The sequence below is a fragment of the Musa acuminata genome, chromosome BXJ2-7 (genome assembly GCF_036884655.1).
Source record: "Musa acuminata AAA Group cultivar baxijiao chromosome BXJ2-7, Cavendish_Baxijiao_AAA, whole genome shotgun sequence".
NCBI classification, from domain to species: Eukaryota; Viridiplantae; Streptophyta; class Magnoliopsida; order Zingiberales; family Musaceae; genus Musa; species Musa acuminata.
This window is the reverse complement of record NC_088344.1, coordinates 11,837,666-11,856,544: the sequence shown is the minus strand read 5'-3', so window position 1 is coordinate 11,856,544 and position 18,879 is coordinate 11,837,666. Positions and strand designations below refer to the sequence as shown.

General features: G+C 39.4%; 1 protein-coding gene across 2 annotated transcripts; it reads right to left on the bottom strand.

The window, feature by feature from the left end:
- Positions 1–16,718: 16,718 nt before the first annotated feature.
- On the bottom strand, positions 16,719–18,283 carry LOC103991727 (protein SODIUM POTASSIUM ROOT DEFECTIVE 3). Of its 2 annotated transcripts, none has more exons than XM_065117286.1 (3): positions 17,319–18,283; positions 17,173–17,248; positions 16,719–17,113 (listed from the first exon to the last, which is right to left on the bottom strand). In XM_065117286.1, exons 1-3 carry the CDS (start codon positions 17,769–17,771, stop codon positions 16,953–16,955), a joined length of 690 nt encoding a protein of 229 aa, XP_064973358.1. In that variant the 5' UTR covers positions 17,772–18,283; the 3' UTR covers positions 16,719–16,952. The 2 variants fall into 2 exon arrangements, with proteins under 2 accessions (XP_064973358.1, XP_009409538.2); XM_009411263.3 differs by having other exon boundaries at positions 16,719–17,098; positions 17,319–18,274.
- Between the last annotated feature and the right edge of the window lie 596 nt (positions 18,284–18,879).

Genomic DNA, 18,879 nt, shown 5'->3' with positions numbered 1-18,879 from the left:
AGATGTATAAGTTTAGCATGTTTGCTTTTCTTGAGATAACAACTAATTGCTTCTCTTTAGACTACAAGCTAGCAATTTTCATGATATGCAAGTTTCAAGCTAGCAAATTTTTGCTTCCTATTGCAATGTGCAAGTTGCAAGTTTTGCTTCTTTTACAATGTACAAGTTTCCAAATTTTGCATCTTGAGCTAGCAATATTTCTCCCCCTTTGTCATTGTCAAAAAGAAAAGAAGAATACAGTTTTGTAGTTCTTTTTCCTTTGACAACGATTTCAAAATCATGATGAATAGTCAAGTTATGAATGTCAAGACAATTTTTCATCATGAATATTTTATCATAAGTTGAAGTATTACATGCATAATATCATATCATCATTCATAATTACATTAATGTTTCAATATAGCAATTTCTTCTCAAAATGTGTAACTTAGCACTCATAGCATTTTAAATCATGATTTACATCATATGCAATACATCACATCATAATTAGAAAGCATAAGTATAGCATGCATCATTGCAAATCATAAATGTTTCATATCATGATGGTATCAATTTTGTCAAATTATATCCTACCATGTATGATCAAAACTTCTCCCCGTTTTATTATTAAAAACAAGAAAGAAGTAGGGAAGAGCATAAAAGTGATATTTTAATCATTTCAAGGCATTTATATCATAGATACAAAAAAATCATATCATCAAAGATAAGACCATTTGAATACCAAAAGACATGATTCATTTTATCAAATCTCTTCCTTTTATAAATAACAAAAATTGTAGGTGTACAAAGAAGAGATTGTCATTAAAAAAGAATCTCAAGTAGTTTATCCAAGAAATCAAGATCATAATTTGAATACAAACTCATCAAATTCAAATCGTCAAATTCATCAAAATCTCACCATTACTTTCAAGAGATTCAAAATGGTATACATAGATTTATCATAATAATCATCAAGATCAATAAGATAGAGAAAAATAATTTTTCAAGGAAAAAATATTTTTCTCTTTTTAGTTGTTTCAATTCATATGATTTTATTTCATTTATGCCAAAAAAAAACATGTATAATGTTTAAAACTGAAAGTGTAAGATTTATTACAACAAAGATCAATAAGGCACTTCCATTATAGTAAAAATCAATCATCCGTAAATTGCAAGATTCATCATGCATAATTTTAAAATTTATTAAGCATGATCATTATGCATGACATTAAAACATGGTTTCAAAATGTCTAATATTTTCATTACACAATTTCATCATCATGCATCATCATATTTTTAAATTCGAACATGCACAATTTCAAAACTATATCTTTCATTTTTCATGCATGATACAAATAACTCAATCATCAATATGGGCATATCATACATGATATTCAAGCATTCATGATATATCATTTTGGCAATATGATCATAGCTATTCAAATGATAGTATCTAAATGTCAAAATTCATTACATCCTATCATGCATTATCATTAACTTCTTATTTGTATTTCATGCATTATTTTGTTTCATCACATAAGGAATATCAAGAAGAGTTATTGGGTGATGAGATAAATATTTCATGAATACAAGGAATTGTATAAAAATCATATCATGAAAAGATAATAACAAAAGACACGTTTTCTTTTGAAAAATCTCCTCTTAAGTAATCAAGAGAAAATCTTAGGAGATCATGATATAGATAAAATTCATTCAATCTTATAAGAGAACAAGATATTAATTCAAGCATAAAAAGTATCTCAATTCATTATGAATCATAAAAAGAATTGTGGTTCCGAAAAATCACGATTCATTTAGGAAAATTTTCTCTTTAGTGCAATGATACCAATCATAATTCATTTGGATAGTAGATGCTAAAAAGGAATATTAAGGATATAAGATCTTGATTTTTATAGAGTAAATCTCAAGTTATAAATCTTGAAAAATCAAGATAAAGCTCATTCAAATTCAAACCATCAAATCAAAATCATTTTCAAGATATTCATAAAAAGATGATAAAATAGATTCATCAAACCAAGAATTTTCAAGAAAAATACTTTTTATCTATTTAGTTGTTTCATATAAGCATGCCTTTGTTCTTTTTGTGCCAAAAAAAAAGTATATATATCATCAATCATTTAGGATCGAAAAATAAATTTCTTCATAAAAACCATCAAGATCATTATGTATAACTTTTAAAATCTCATGTATAAAATGGTATCAAAACATTTTATATTTTTATTCCATCATTTTGCATTGGTTTTATTGAACATAATTTTGAATGATTCTTATAGATAACTAAAACTTCTTTAGTTTTGATTTATATGATTGACTTTATCTTAGCATACTCAAATTTTGTTCATATGTCAAAACCATACATCATGTTTGAAAACCAAAGACAAGATTAAAAAAAATCATCAAGCCTTCCTTTCAAAAGCCATGCATCGTCATTGAAAATCAATATGGAAATCGTCAAAATATACATTCTTGCTTCTCAAGCAAATACAAAAGATTAATCTTACTAGGTATATAAGCATTAGATTTATATCTAACATTTTATTGCATTAACATAACACATTCAATTTTCAAGAAAATTAATCCTAAACTAAATTAAAAATAACTCATGAAAGTATTATGTAATTTCAAAATAATTCAAGAGAGTTGAGTTACTTACCTTGTAGTCGAAGCACGTCAAAGCCCAATTCACCGTTTCACCTTTGGAAGTTTTTGATTCATCCTTGGTTGCCTTCCTCTTCTTTGGCTTCTTCCTCCGTTCAAGTTCATTATTTATTTTAGATTTTTGTTTAATAAACTTATTAAGAATTAGTATTCGAAGTTCAAGTTCATTATTGTCCTCATCACTTGAGTCATCGCTTAAGTGGTATTCATTTATCCGGAGTTTCAAATCCTTCATAATCTTTGGAAGGTGATTTTGTTCATTATGTTCATCATGTGCATTATGCATCATTTCATATGTCATCAACGAACCAATTAGTTCTTCAAGTGTAAAAATATTTAAATCTTTTGTTTCTTGTATTGCGGTTATTTTAGGATCCCACCTTTTTGGAAGGGATCTTAAAATCTTGCTTACGAGATCAAAATTCAAAAAATATTTACCAAGAACTCTTAGATTATTGACAACATCCGTGAAACGGGGGTACATGTCGCCTATAATCTCGCTTGGTTGCATTTGAAAAAGCTCAAAATCGTGCAATAAAATATTAAATTTCGAGTCTTTGACTCTACTAGTTCCTTCGTGTGTGATTTCAAGTGTTTGCCAAATATCAAAAGCCGTTTCGCACGTAGAAATCCGATTGAACTCATTTTTATCCAAAGCACAAAATAAGACATTCATAGCCTTTGCGTTTAAAGAAAAATACTTTTTCTCCAAATCCGACCATCTGGTCATCGGTTTAGAGGGAAGTTGAAAACCGTTTTCAACAATATTCCATAAATCCAAATTCATAGAAATCAAGAAAACTCTTATTCGAGTTTTCCAATAAGTGTAGTCCAATCCGTTAAATAACGATGGACGAACAATCGAAAAGCCCTCTTGAAAGCCATGAAGAGCCATTTCTCTCGTATGTAAATCCGAAATGAGAAATACCGGGCTCTGATACCAATTGTTAGGATCGGAGCAGCACTAAGAGGGGGGGGGGGGTGAATTAGTGCAGGGATTAAAACTTCGGTTTTGGAAAAATCTTTCGTACGATAAAAAACAATATCGATGAAAACTGATTTTGGAGGCTTGATAACTTAGAAGCATATGGAAGCATAGTGACTAAGTAAAGAAGTTTGTAGTATGTAAATGGCAAGAGTAGGATGCAAACCAGATAACACAACAGTTTTAAAGTGGTTTAGTCAAAATGACCTATATTCACTTGCGAAGCCTCTTTGAAGAGGCTCCCAACTTCCACTAGCAAATCTCTTTGTAGGGGAAGGACTAATACCCCTCTTACAACCTTTACAAGTGGTTCACACTCTCACAATTCTTTTCAACAAGATGGGAGGAGGTGAACACTCAAGCAATTTGAAAAACAAGACTTGCTAAGACTTTTCTAAGGCATTATCTCAAACTATTGCTTTTCAAAAGATTCTCTTCTCTGCTGAGAATTGAGGGGTATTTATAGGCCCCAAGAGGATTCAAATTTGGGCTCTAAAATTTAAATTCTCTTGGGTTTCCAAGGCTGGCGGTGCCATCGCCGGATCTCTCGGGTGCTGGGCGGTGCCACCGCTCAGATCTCAGGTTCTAGGCGGTGCCACCGCCTACACTGTTTCAGCTCACTGGTTGGGCTCCAATCTTGGCCCAAACCAGTCCGAACTCGGGCCCAATTGGCCCCTACTTGGGTTATAGGATTAACACCTAATCCTAACCCTAATTAACATGTTAACTACGAATTTAAAGATATTTCCTAAGCTATTACAAAGTCCGCAAGTCAAGACTTCTTTCGGCGAGCTTTCGGTGAACTTTCGGCGATCTTCCGATAAACTCTTAGAAACCATTCTGTGGACTCCCGGCAAGCTCCTAGACTTCACGATTTGATCTTGGTGGGTTCCAACGAGCTTCTTCGGTAAGCTTCGATCTTTCTCGGCGAGCTCCGCAAACTTCCAACGAACCTTCCGGCGAGCTTCCGAAAAACCCTTCGGCAAGCTCCCTACTCATTCTTGGCTAGTTCCGGTAGCATTCCCGACGAACCTTCGAACTTCCGTCGAACTCTCAAACTCCCAACAAATCCTTCGTGCTTGACTTCGACACTTGTTTTGCTTTATGTCTTTGTCATTATCGTAGTTATTCCTGCACACACAAACTAAAACTCTACTCCGATCTAAACAATTATTACAACGTGAATTGACATTCTACTGCCCGGCACATCATTGGTTGGTGCTTCATTCGATTCTTCAGCGCATCATCCTCTCTTGCGGCTTGTTGCCCAATCAGTGGTTGACCTCCGCAACCCCGATATCCTTGGCGCAATTCTACTCTTCTTGACCCGATGCCCGACGTCCGAAGCCTTTTGCCGTCCAATATCCTGACGTGATCTCCTCCGATGCAACGTCAATTCCTCTTACGTCAACTGTCTAATCCTGATCGAGTAGACTTGCATCACTCAAAATGTAATTAAACATCTAAACACAATCAATTAGTTTCATCATCAAAATATGAGATTCAACAAAGTCAACACCAAGTCGTTGATGAAACCCTTTGGCGACTAGACGTGCTTTATATCTAGCAACGGATCCGTCTGGGTTCCACTTAATTCGAAAGACCCATTTACACCCGATGATATTTTGTGTGTGATGAAAGGGCACTAAGGACCATGTAGAGTTATGGAGGAGAGCATCATATTCATCAAACATGGTTTTACGCCAGTGAGAAGATTTTTGAGCTTGAATGATTGTAGTGGGTTCACTGGCCTCAATGGAGGAACTTGTTATAGCATGTAAGTCAAGGACTTGACGTTGTTTGACAATACCACTTTTGGAGCGTGTTGTCATTGGATGTCTAGGGAGGATCGAAGTGGTAGATTGTGTTGGTGGTATAGCCGAGGGCGAGTCATTGTCATGGACCGGGCCAACCATCGGCACGACAATGTCATTAGGTCTAGGAGAAGGTAAAGCTAATGGCAATGTTGCTGAGGATATTGCTTCATTAATAGGGGAAACTTGTGAGGAACAGAGTGGAGAAATAGAGGGAGTGAGAAGCTGTTGAACTGGAGTAATAGTAGTATGCAGATCTTGAGGGTAAGGACTGGATGGTGTCATTGGAGGTTCGTGTGATGAGATCGGAGGGATATTCCAGTGATGCATGTTTATCGGAGTAGCTTGCATAGTAGGATTATTTTGAAAAGGAAAGACAGACTCCTCAAAAATAATATGACGTGATATAAAGACTTTTTTAGTTTGGGGTTCATAACATCGAAAAGCATTATGTTCAAGAGAGTAGCCTATAAAAGTGCAAGGCTTATATCGTGGTGTTAGCTTATGTGATGCATAGAGACGGAGCCATGGATAACATAAACAGCCAAAAACTTTGAGTTTATGAAGATTTGGAAGCTTGTGGAATAATTTTTCAAATGGTGACTGGTATTGTAAGATTGGAGTGAGCATACGATTAATGAGATAAACTGTAGTTTAAAAAGCTACTGACCAAAAAGATGGTGGCATGGATGCTTGATGTAGAAGGGAGAGACCAGTTTCAACGATATGCCGATGTTTGCGTTCGGCAGAGCCAACCAATTGGGGAGTATGTGGGGGTGACTTGAGGTGTTGTATACCACAAGCAGAGAGACAGGATGCGAGGGCTTGATATTCGCCTCCGCCATCAGAGTAAACTATTTTAATGGAAGATTGAAAAAAATTCTTGACCAACTTTCAAAAATTGGTAAATACTGTGGAAACATTAGACTGGAGAGGATATAACCGTGTATACTTAGTAAAATAGTCTACAAAAATGACATAAAAGCGAAACTTGTCAAAAAAAGGAATTGGGGCAGGGCCCCACACGTCGGTATAAATGATTTCAAATGGTTTAGAGCAAGAAATGGAGGTTGTCCCAAAAGGCAGTTTATGACTTTTATTACAAAGACTAGCATCGCAATGATTAACAGTGCTATTGATCTTCAAGGTAGGAAGAGAATAACGAGAAAGTAATTTTTGCTGGATAAAAGGGGAGGGATGACCAAGATGACGATGCCGTACATCGACTGGAGCTGCAACTGAAGAGTGAGCAGTAGGAAGGGTAATTTGCAAAGTAGATGGCCACTCATAAATGTTATCTTTGTTCTGGCCCTGGACCAAGGATGCCCCCGTGCTCAAATCCTTGACAAGAAAAAAGTTAAGAAAGAATTCAATTGAGGTATTATTTTGTTTACAGAATTTAGAAACGAAAATAAGGTTTCTTTTAATGTTAGGTGCACATAGAACATCATCGAGTGTAAAAGTTGTGGTAAGTGAACTAAGCGTTGAGGAACCAGAATGAGTAATAGGAATTCTTTTACCGTCACCGATGATGATATCTTCATTTCCGTCATAGTTGTTGTGGATGGATAAGTTTTGAAGATCAAAGGTGATGTGATGAGAGGCGCCCGAGTCCACAATCCAATTAGGTTGGGTAGGAGTTGGAGTAGCCATGAAATTCGCCTGAGGCCACTGTGTTGGAGCAGGGAGTCTGGGGCGAGACCCACAGACTTTCGCAGAGTATCCGACTTTATCACATAGTTGGCAAACAACTCGTTGGTGGCTTGTGAAGTCAGGACACGACAGCTGAGGATTATGAAAGTTACCACCTTGATATGGATAAGGGGGGTTTGGTCTGAGCCCCATAGGGCTAGGAGGCAACTTAGCCAAATCGTTGTTGATGTATTTATTGTACTGGTTGCTCTTCCTCTTGGACTTTTGATTGACCTGAGCTGTAATAGGTGGTTCGACAACCTATCATCACGTTTCAAGTACATCTCATAGTCGATTAACTTATCATAAAGTTCTTCGAATGATATTGGTGAGTCGCGTGCCCGAAGTGCTGCTGTTAGTTCTTTGTACTCGCCTCCTAGGCCATTGAGGGTATGAATTAGGACTTATTCATTACTGAGAGAATGACCTATCAAAGCTAAATCATCGATGATAACTTTGATATGTTGTAGATAATCATCAATAGTACTTCCCTCTTGTTTCGTTTTCATTAGATTGGAGAGAAGTCCGAGCATGCGAGTATGCGAGCGATTTGCCAAAGTTGTATATAACTTGCACCATGCTTCTGCAGCAGTCGTACATGAGGATATCAGTGGGGCAATGGATCCAGCAACGGAAGCCTGAATAGCTTGGAGGATTAGGTGATCTTGACGTAACCATAGTTTGTGGGCTGGATTTGGTACTGGACTGGGTTCACTTGAGATGTTGATCATTTCATGTGTTCATTGGAGAGAGCCATCAATATAACCTAGGAGATCATAGCCAAATAAAAGATTAGAAAGTTATGCCTACCAAGATGCGTAGTTGCCACCTTTGGATAATTTGAAGAGAATAAGTGCTGCAGCATTAATAATGATAAGACTTTGAAAAGTACTCAGAGTCCCTGTAGAAATAGGGACAGGAATATCGGAAGAGGAAAATAAAGACATCCCAGATATTTCGTGGCGGTTTAAGTGATCTTTACAAAAAATGTAAAGATATAGGAGGGAGGGAGGAGGAGAAGAAGTAGATCGATGCGCTGTAAAGGAGACTGTAACGATGAACTACAAAGGAGGCTGCAGCGATACTGCAGAGGAGGCTACAGCGATACTGCAGAGGAAGCGACAGCGATGCACTGTAGAGGAGGCTGCAGGGATGCACTACAGAGGAGGCTGCAGCGATGCACTATAGAGGAGGTTGCAGCGATGGGCGAGGAAGCTGCAGCGATTAGGTGAAAAGAAAGAAAAAAGAAATCTACAGTAGTTACAGTTGTAGAGAAATTGCTACGGTAGAGGGAAGCGGCTACAAATGGAAGCTGTAAAAACTGCAATCATTCCTATTGCCGTAGGAAGGCAGTGATGGTTGTGGTGGTAAGGATAGCGGCACCAGCACTTCTCGCTCGAGTGAGATGTGGGAACGAGGATGAGAGGTTGCTGGTCGAGGAGCAATTGCAAGGACGGCGGCCACCACGGTAGTATAGGCAAGGTTCTTGTGAGGGTAGGAGGTGGTCGAGCAGTCTCCGATTTCGGAACAGGAAATAATGACACCGGAGGAGAGGTAAGCTGCAGCACTGCCCTTTCCAACTAAACAGAAAAGAGGAGCAGTAGAAGGCTTCGGCAGAGCTGCCTACATCCGCAAGGAAGAAGGCTCTGGTACCATGATAAAAATTAAACAAAGAATATAGAAAGATAGAAATTGTAGAAGAAACTATGAAATGTATAAGATGTAATTGTCTAGTTCATTTTGATAGTGAGCTCTTGATAGCTATTTATACACACTCAGCAGGGAGGTTATATACATTCAGCATGGAGGATTTTTCTCAACTATCTTGAGGAAATCTTATCTGCTTATCAGTTATGGTAGTGATGATCGGTATTCAACTCCAATGATGGATCTTGTGATTGTATTTTATTTCCTGAAACTCTAGCTAATCAGATTTGCTTTAAGGAAGATAATATAGGCTGACATAGATGTTTTATCATTAATGTTGTCTACCCAATCAATATCAACGAAGACATGAAGATAAAATAATGAGAACCAACAATCAATCATTATGGTAGCGTATTTAATGCAGGATGATTTTGATGCAAGGAGAGTCAGGTATAAGCACAATATGACCTTTGTAGCGTAGATCTCTCGAATCCTGGGCTATTGCACTTGGATCCTCTAATTTTTTTTATGATATTATTGATCTCTGGATCTTTCTTCCATTCTTCCCTAATGTCCTAGAGGAAGTCGATGGTAGGAAGGGATATGGCCAAAAATTTAGCTTACTCAGGTAGTCATGAGAGTGCATCTACAACAACGTTTTCTATCCTCTTTTTGTAAATAATTTCATAATCAAATCATAGAAGTTTGATTACCCATTTTTGTTGCTCAAGGGATGATATCTTCTGCTCCAAAAAGTACTTGAGGCTTCTATTATCGGTTTTAATTTAAAATTGTCAACCGATTAGGTAGGATCTCCACCTCGTTACTATGTGCACAATGGCAAGCATCTCCTTATCATATATTGACATGTTTTGATGGGAGGGATGTTGGGAAATCTTTGGGGGTGACATCACATGCGCAACGGAAGAACAAGAAAATAAAATCCCTAATTTCCTAAAAGTTGTTCGTCGTCGTGCGAAGATTGATGCATAAAAAATTCGTGAAACTTAAAACTACGTATAAAGTAGATTGTGTTACCTAGAGAGATCGTATATCCCTAAATCCTTGTAGATCTCTAAGAGAGGGTGAAGGAGGTCAAGCGTCCTCCTCTTTAGCGGTGATTTACATAGCAAGGCAGCGACGTTGCTCCTCAAAACTCCAGACCTGCTTTGAGGTGGAGAGGGGGAGGAGAATATGAGAGGCAAGCAAAGGCTCTAGCCTATTAACCATTGAATCCCTCCTATTTATAGAGGTCCCCTATCAACTTAACCCTAATGGATCCTCCCCTATTGGCTATTGGATCTCCATCCAACTACCTAAGCCTCTTAGATTAATAGATCTCTATCCAATAATCTCTTATGGGCTCTTATTAGATCTCATCCATACGATCCAATAATTCAGAGGCTTATTGGATATCCAATAAGATAAGGGCTTCGATGGATATCTCATATCCGAACCTCTATTTATCGTAATGCCTACCATATGTGTGTGACCTTCTAGGCCCAATATCGAGCTGGCCATGAGTCATATCTGTCAGAACTCATTCTGGCTCAGTGAATTATTATCTCCCTAATAATTCACTCGACTCATCGACTACGGACGTATTATGCCACTACGCCGTAGTCCCTAGATGATACAAGGGAATCCAATCAATTGGACCTGTTTGTCCCTAGTTACCATGTACCTATAGTCCCTCATCCATCTACTATCCTATAGACCATATACCGGGTATGGCGATATCAAACTCATATGATTTCTACTTGAGTCTCGCTCTAATCGGATTCTCCCGGAGAACTCTTTCTCTTTTAATCCGAATGACCCTGACTAGGGATTTGTCTGAGCAAGAACACATGAGATATTCCTCTCATGACGCTGAGAGTGAATGATCCTCTATCAACACTCAATGACCCTTGTAAGGTCGACTGCCACTCCCAATGACAAATTTTTGGTAGTAGTCCGTTAGTCCAAGGAACCCGCGTAGTAATTTCACGTTTGTAGGTTTCGACCATCCTTGCATTGTTTCAATTTTTGTTGGGTATACCACCACTCCTTATGATATTATGTGCCCAAGGTACTCTACTTTTTACTAGAGAAAGCTACACTTTGGCTACTTAACAAAAAGAGTATTCTCCCGAAGAATCGTCAAAATAATCAATAAATACTGAAAGTGAGTCTCAAGGGCTGTAAATGAAAATATCATTGAAAAATACTAGCACAAATTTACGAAAAAATCTCTGAAAAATATCATTCATGAGACTTTAGAAAGTTGAAGGAGCATTAGTGAGTCCAAAAGGCATTACCAAAAATTTATAATGGCCATCGCGGAATTTAGTTTTTGGAATGTCGTCTTCACATACCTGAATTTGGTGGTAATCAAATCGGAGGTCCAACTTCGTGAAGACTCGAGCTCCTTTTAACTCATCAAGAAATTCATCCACCACTGGTATTGGGTACTATGTCCTTGACGGTGATGCAATTTAAAGTTCGGTAGTCGATGCACATCTGCCAAGTTCTGTCCTTCTTGCATATAAGTAGCACCGGTGAGGAATAGGGGCTGCAACTTGGCTGAATCACCCCTGTTTCAAGCATCTCATTTACAATCTTTTCAATTTCATCCTTTTGGAAATGAGAATAATGGTACAACTGAGTGTTCACTAGTGGCTTGCCCGAAAGGATTGGAATCCGATGGTCATGTTGTTGAGTAGGAAGAAGACCGCGCGGCTCATCAAAAATGTCAACAAATTCAGCAAGCAATTAGGCAAGATTTTGATCTTCAATTTTTATTTTCTTCCTTTCTGGTTGCTGCTAGAGATGTATAAAAAAACCACCATTTAATTTGTATAAAACTTTCTCCATTCGTTGGGTCGAAACGGTGGTTACATTGTTTTCACGCTTCCCGCATAGGATGATATGTTTGCCTTTGCAGTAGAATTTCATAATTAACTTTGAAAAGTTCTAAGAGACATCACCTAGCGTAGTCAGCCATTTTATACCAAGCATGGTCTCATAGTCATCAATTGGTAGGATGAAGAAGTCGATGATAATTTCTTGGTCTTAGAGTAATAGTTTCACCTGCGGGCATCTTTGGTCGCACTTTAGGATTCTACAGTCGGCGACCTTTACATCGAACTTGCTGTAACCTTCGATATGGAGCACCATCCGAGCAGCAACCTTACTATTTAAGAAGTTATTAGTGCTGCTCATGTCGATGAGAACAGTGATTGGTTATTGTTTGATAAGGCCTCCAACTTTCATCGTTTGCGGGTTTGAGTAGCCAACTAGCGCATGTACCATAAAATCGGTCGGTTGTGGCTCTTCTTCCACATCTTTTTCTTCTTCATGTTCAAGGCTCTCTTCTAGATGTTCAATAACCTCTTCTTCTATTGGTTCAATCATAAGAAGTCTTTCTTTTTTACAGTGATGCTCACAGCTCCATGGCTCATCGCAATGCCAATATAACCCATTCGCAGATCACTCCCGAAGCTCTTCTCTTGTAAACCTTTTTGGTGTAGGGGCTCAGTTGACAATAGGGGAGGCTGAGGGCTTCAATATTGTTGGTCGAGGAGTGACCCTATTCCTCTGGGCTTCATGGTTCAATCACTCCTCTTGAAGTCGTGCGAAAGAGATGGCTGTTATAATTGTGTACAGTTGTCACGCTTTAACTTCTCCCTGGATCTCCGGCTTCAAGCCCTTAATGAAGGTTTCCAATAGCTATTTTTCAGACTAATCATAAGTTTGATTAGACAATCTTTCAAACCTGGTTTGATACTCCTGAATAGTAAAGGTTTTTCGGATCTTTGCTAGTTGTCCGTTAATGTTCTTGTAATCGGTTGGTCCGAAACGGATCAACAGACCTTCTTTGAATTGTTGCCATGAGAGGACTCCATGAGTATGTTTGAACTAGTCAAACCATTGTATGGCATTCCCTTCAAGATGTATAGCTATAATTTTCACCATAAATGCGTCTACGGTTTTGTGGTACCGAAAATATCGCTCTGTGCGCGAGATCTAACCAATCGGGTCTCCTTCTTCCCATCTAGGAAAGTCCACCCTTATGCATGGATAGTAGGGATCGGTCATAGAGCCTCCCCTCTCTTGGAAGTCATCTCTTCGGGCTTGGCATGATTAGTCAGAGTTCTCCCCTTGATGTGATTTCTTCGGGCTTGGTGGTCAGCCCAAACCGAGTTCGGTAAAGAGAGTCTGAATCTTATCCTCCATTCATGTCTCAAAGGTTTCGAATTTAGCATCGATTGCCTCCTCAGATGCCATAGTATATGCCTCTAAATCTGTAATGTTAATATCTCTCTTTTGTTGTCGGGTTAAAAGTATGTATCAGTTGAGAGAAGTGATAGTCAAAAGGGTTGGTGGATTGGTGGATGTATGCTACGCTTTTAGGCTTATTTTTTAGTTGTTTTGGGTGTAATTTTAGGGTGTGGTTTGTTGGAGTTTTAGGGCTGTGATGGTAGTAGATGAAGGTTAGGAAAAAAGTTTTAGATCTATGGTAGATGGCAGCAAAGGTTTGATAGAAATCAGTGGAAGTTGCCGCATATAGGTATTGTCTTGTATGAGCATAATTGTTGTCAAAGAAACACTAGTTTCTCGATGAAATTTCTCGCAAAAATCGAGAGATTTGAGAAGGAAACCATAATGATGATAAATTTAATCAAGAAAATTTCGGTAGTATAATAGCAAGGAGATTGGTGCAAGTTGCGATAGCAGAATTCTCATCGAAAAATTTCAACAGTTTGCGACGAAAATTTACAGCAACGTAAGAACGTTTTTAGAGATGAATTTCTCAATAAATCAATCTTAGATGGAAGTCAAGATGATCTATGAAGCATATAAGAAATTTTGTTCAAGAAAGAAAGCAAATAGATTGTTTAAAAGCAACAATATACGGTTGAAATTTTCTATAGCAATCCTTCATTCGCAAAGATGATAACTTCTACGATGAAAGGAGTTTGCAACACGGGATAGATAAAAATACTTCTTCTTAATATTTTGAATGAAAAATTACAACAGCAAAAGGTATTGATGATAGGAGAATACCATATCTTTGATGCAATTGGAGGTGACGGTAATAGATTGAGTAGATCTACGGCAGAAGATGACGGTGGAGATGGCGATGTCAAGAGCAATTATGGGAATTACTTAGCTGGTGTTGGGCGGTAGAGGTGGCAGCAAAAGCAACAAGATCACTACTCTGATACCAGATGATAGAACTCCAAAGGAATTCTATATAGATTGACCTTTGAGGTAGATCACTCCTTGGAATACTATAGGGGTTCCACCCTCCTAGAAATCGGTCAAATGGCTGAAATTATAGATATATCTCATTCCCAAATAGATGGAAGCTATATGCTTATATAGGGCTCCAAACCCTAGCCCTAGGGGCTACTTCCTAAGTGAGTTACCCCTTTTGCCCTTAACTCTAGCCAACCAACCCAATAAAAGAGGGCGGCGGCTACGAAGCCCAAAGGCCCAAATATAAACCCTAGTCACTCTTCTTTATAGGATAGAGGCAACTAGGTAGGGTTTATTAAAGTCTCATAGGGTTTTATTAGCTACTTCTTGGTTGAGTAGGACCCAACCCTACTAGGGTCCTATCAATGATCTGGCATACAATGGAGATTTTATCTATTATTTAAGGAGATCCGGAGAAGGCCCTTCTTTTGACAATGGCAATAAGGGCAGTGACAATGATGGAGTCGTAAAAGAGAAAATTATAGATCTAAGATGTATATTGCAAATTAGAATAAAGACCGTCGAGCAAAGTAATCAACGATGATAGCTAGTGTTTTACGATATGGAGAGGAGAATAAACGCTAAACTATCCATCGAATGATGTGATTCATTATCGAAGAGGAGTCGCTAGTACTATATGAATGAGGTTGTTGAGCGCCGACGGTGATAGCCAGATGCAAGGGGCATGAATAGAGGAGTATTCGGTAGACAATTGACTGAAGGAGGCGTCGAGGGAAGTTTAACTAAAGATCCACAGATTTGGGATTTGTGTCGAAGGAGGCATTCGAGGATACTAACGAAATCGATAGCAACGTTCATGGCCGATGAGAAGGTTGATGACCGATTGTGGAGATGTGAGGGTGGTTGCGATGATAGTCACATAGTTGGCATGGAAGTAGGCGAGATTCTTACGGAAGCAGGAGGCGACGCTTGTGAAGAAATCTAGGTGGGAGAAGGCAGGGTGGTCGATGAACTTCAACCACAAGCGGTGGTTGGAGAGGGAATGGTGGATGGGGTCAAAAAGATAGGAAAGAAAGAGGCGGAAGGCTAGGGAGGAGGCTCCCTCGAGGAATTCCAATGCTGGTCAAGATAACCAAGGAAAGAGATTATTATTATAGCGATAGCAGATGGCAAGGAGATTGTCATCGTTGGGTAGATTAGAGAGTTCCGATGCAAAAAAAAAGATAAAGAGGAGGAAGAAAAGAAAGTTTTTTCTTTAAACTAAGAGGGCTCTGATACGATAAAAGAGAAAGATTTTTCTCAATCGTATGTTCAAATTATGCACTTAAATTTATAATCGATCTTCAAATTATTTATTGATTAAGGAATAAAATATATAAAGTTATCATTCTATATTTATTTATACTATGATCTTTTATCAGACTTCCCGTTAAAAGAATTTTGGCACCATGATCATTGTTCTCGGCATTGGTTGTTGTTTTTTCTCTATTCCAAAGTTCAATTCAAATTTGAACGAATGGAAGAAGAGAAAAGAACGAAGCGAGGCATCTTTAATCTGTAACCCCTGGCCCGTATGTCGGAGACAGAAAGCTAGCATTTGATCAAACGCTAAGGACATGGGAAGAAGAGCACGAATGTTACTGTAGAGGTCAAAGAATTCTTGTCTGAAGACCACACGACAACAATGGGGAAGACGAGCATTATTTTAGGACATAGTTCATGTCAAGGGACCATTAGGGTTTCATGTCAGCCTCTTCAGCCTAGAACGTTGAGTCTTCTTTCCATCAATCTGTATTTATATGGTGCTGATCCTTTCAAGTTGTCGTTCCTGCTGCCGAGCATTGGGCACTGAGCTCTTGCATCCCGGCTGCAGTGCTGCTGCTTTGATTGCGGTCTCCCTGTTGGTTGGTTGGTCTCTCATGGATTCCAATGAGACCTTCTTGGCGGGAACAGTTAGCTGTAACACCGACACATACGAGGTTATTTCTTTTCTTTTTTTTGTTCTCAAGCAGACTTCTCAATCTTCTGAAGTCACTGTCAAATATATGTTGAAATTGTTTCGTTCTTTATCTGCTTTGTTCGAACTATGTCGCTAAGAAGATTTATTCTCGATCATAGTATTTCATACGAAACTTGTTTTGTGAGAATGCTGCGCGAGATGTCTTCGATCCGATATGAAAGTTAAGTATCAAAATGGTTCGAATACGATTGACAGAGTCAAAGAACTCTTTTCATATCTAAAGAGACCTCTATCTATAATACGGACGTCTTAACTAAATGATTTCGGATTCCGACCGACAGAAGATATGTTTTTGTTGAAGTTTATTGATGTGTTATTCCTATTTATATAAATTAGGAGGGAAGATTTTTCTCAATAAATCAAAAAGATTTCTTCGTACAGTTAGAATATAGTCAAAGAAATAGGATCCAAGCGTCGAGTTCGAATAGGTTCCATGAAAATATTCATCGTATCACCTCTAACTTTGTTTCTGAAAGGAAAGAAAGGGAATGAAGCAATAATTCCGACGGATCGAGTGCATGCCTGCCGACTGATACATGTGATGATGCTCTTATTCATCATATCACCCATGGTTTTTACTGGACCTTTTCATCTCCAATTGCTCTCGAGTCTTACTCGATCCTGCGGTCCTTTCGATGAAGCTGTCGTCCATCCATGGTTCATGACATACACAATGCTTTATGTTCGACTGTAGTCGTTCGCATGGTGTTATGTACCACCGGCACTAATCATATCGAGCACCATAAGTAACAGCAAGATTGCAGTACACAGCTTGACATAGTTCGACGAGTACACTAAACAAAGCCATACTCCGGCAAGTTTTCTCCTAGGACAGCAGAAGCTACAGTGCTAAGTTGCAGGCGGGAGATGTGACATGGTGATGCTCGTGTTCACCCAAGCCTAGAAGACATGATGGATCTGCTGCATGGCATTAGAATGATGCCGATGCCCGGGGAGGCGACTGCCAGAACTGCGCATGCTTCACCTTGGAGATGCTGTTGAGCACGCCCAGAGGCGTCACGTCCCCCACCACCGTCACCTTCTTCGTCGCCAAGTCCACGCTGAAGGATGAAACCCCTGCTCGAGCAATCCCTGCTTTCTTCAGCTACATGTTATCCGAGTATGATCATGATAAGACCAGATGATCTCACCTTGCATCTTGGCTATGTGCCTCCTCACCTTCCCTTCACAACCCTTGCAGTGCAAGGACACTCTCAGGACGACAACCTGAAGAGTGACGAAGTCAGGCGCTCCTTTGACAGCAATGGGAAACGAGGAAGAGAGTTTGACGCGGTACCTGATCCTGTGTTCTGGTAGAAGAAGATGGCCTACGAACGGCTCGTTCGCTACAGCTTCTCACGCACTGCTGCGACCTCAGCGTTTCGATCGGGAACGGAGACGGCGGCGGAATCGGCTGAGGGCCAGGGAATATATCGTAGAAGGCGGCGTCGTCAAGTCTTAATCTGGATGAGCTCAGGAGACACCGGGAGGAGTCGGCGGGGTTGACAAAGTCAGCTTGTTTCGCGGAGCTTTTCCTGCCGGCCTTCGGGTTATGGCTTCGCGGCTTGGAGCTGAACTGAGACCTCGTTCTCTGTGGGTCTCTCAGGTGGGGCGTGTGGCGATCGATGGCTCTTCCAGTCACAGGCTGAACTATAGATCTCTGGTGTATGGTCGAGCAAACGGCCGCAGAAGAAGGAGACGCACAGGAGAAGCCCGCAGCTTTGATCTCTCTAAAGAGCAAAGGAGCCATATCTTTCAGTGAGAAGGAGCATCCGTTTGGTGACGGAGGGAGGAGAGATGTCACGAGGGGTGGTCGGCTGGATGTGCTCTTAAACAAGGAAAAAGGTGGCAGGAGACAACAGTGCAAGATCGAGGGCCACGACCTTCAGGTGAGTGAAAGGATGCGTCAATGATCGAGTTCAACTTTATGTAGGGATGACCGACACCAATCGAACACTACTCCTCCAGCTTTTACAGCAAGGGGAAGAAGAAGAGCTGAAGCTTGTCATCCAAAAAGCAAACCCTACAAAACAAATGCTACGGCTGAAACCTTTCGGCCACGTTGACTACGGTTTTGCACTGACGACACCAGCACCTACTGGTCTTAAACAAGAGTTGAGACGATTCAGTGACTCTTCCTGTTGTATGTGTAGGGAGAAGAAGAAGAAGAAGAAGAAGAAGAAGAAGAAGACATCGGTGCTCGTTTTAAGCCTGATTTGTGGCCATGGGTGTCGTGATGCTGTTGGTCCTGTCGACGCTGCTAAGCCATAGATAAAGAAGGAACGGCTCAAGCGGCGAATTGTACTAAACAAATGATAATATCGTACCTGACGTGTAATGTTTCCTTTCTCGACGAAAGTTAATTGCTGCATGAATTATTTGGAAACTATAGTCCAATGAATTCCTCCTGTTGATCCTTCCTTTTATCCATCAAAAGAATTCTTTTCGGGCGAAGGGATTCGTATTAGCTTCAGAATTCTATTCGAGTAGCTCATCATCGATTTATCTCGATTATCGTATCAGATCATCTAACTAAACTTTTGTTTTTGCAACTAGGAATTCTAAGAAGAAAGAGAAACCATTGCAAAAATGGTGATATGTGGTGGGTGGAATCGTAGGACTAACTATATCTTGTAAAGACACTTTACCTGATCTGATGATTCTGGAGAAATTGGGGCGAGAACAATGCGTAGAGTTAAGTAACAAAACAGTAAAATAAGTAGATCTTGTAAAGACACTTTGGCTGATCTGATTCTGGAGAGAACAATGTGCAGAGTTAGGTAGCAAATCAGTAAAATAAAGACAAAGATCCACTTTTTTCTTCTTTTCTTATCCATCCTCAAGATTCCTCTCCCACC

Bases quoted from the DNA above. Each gene is read 5' to 3' on its own strand.
- LOC103991727 (XM_065117286.1), bottom strand. From the start codon at position 17,771: ATGGCTCCTTTGCTCTTTAGAGAGATCAAAGCTGCGGGCTTCTCCTGT. The intron at 17,249-17,318 runs GTACCGCGTCAA...GTCACTCTTCAG, and splicing joins CTACCAGAACACAGGATCAG to GTTGTCGTCCTGAGAGTGTC. The intron at 17,114-17,172 runs GTGAGATCATCT...TGAAGAAAGCAG, and splicing joins GCACATAGCCAAGATGCAAG to GGATTGCTCGAGCAGGGGTT.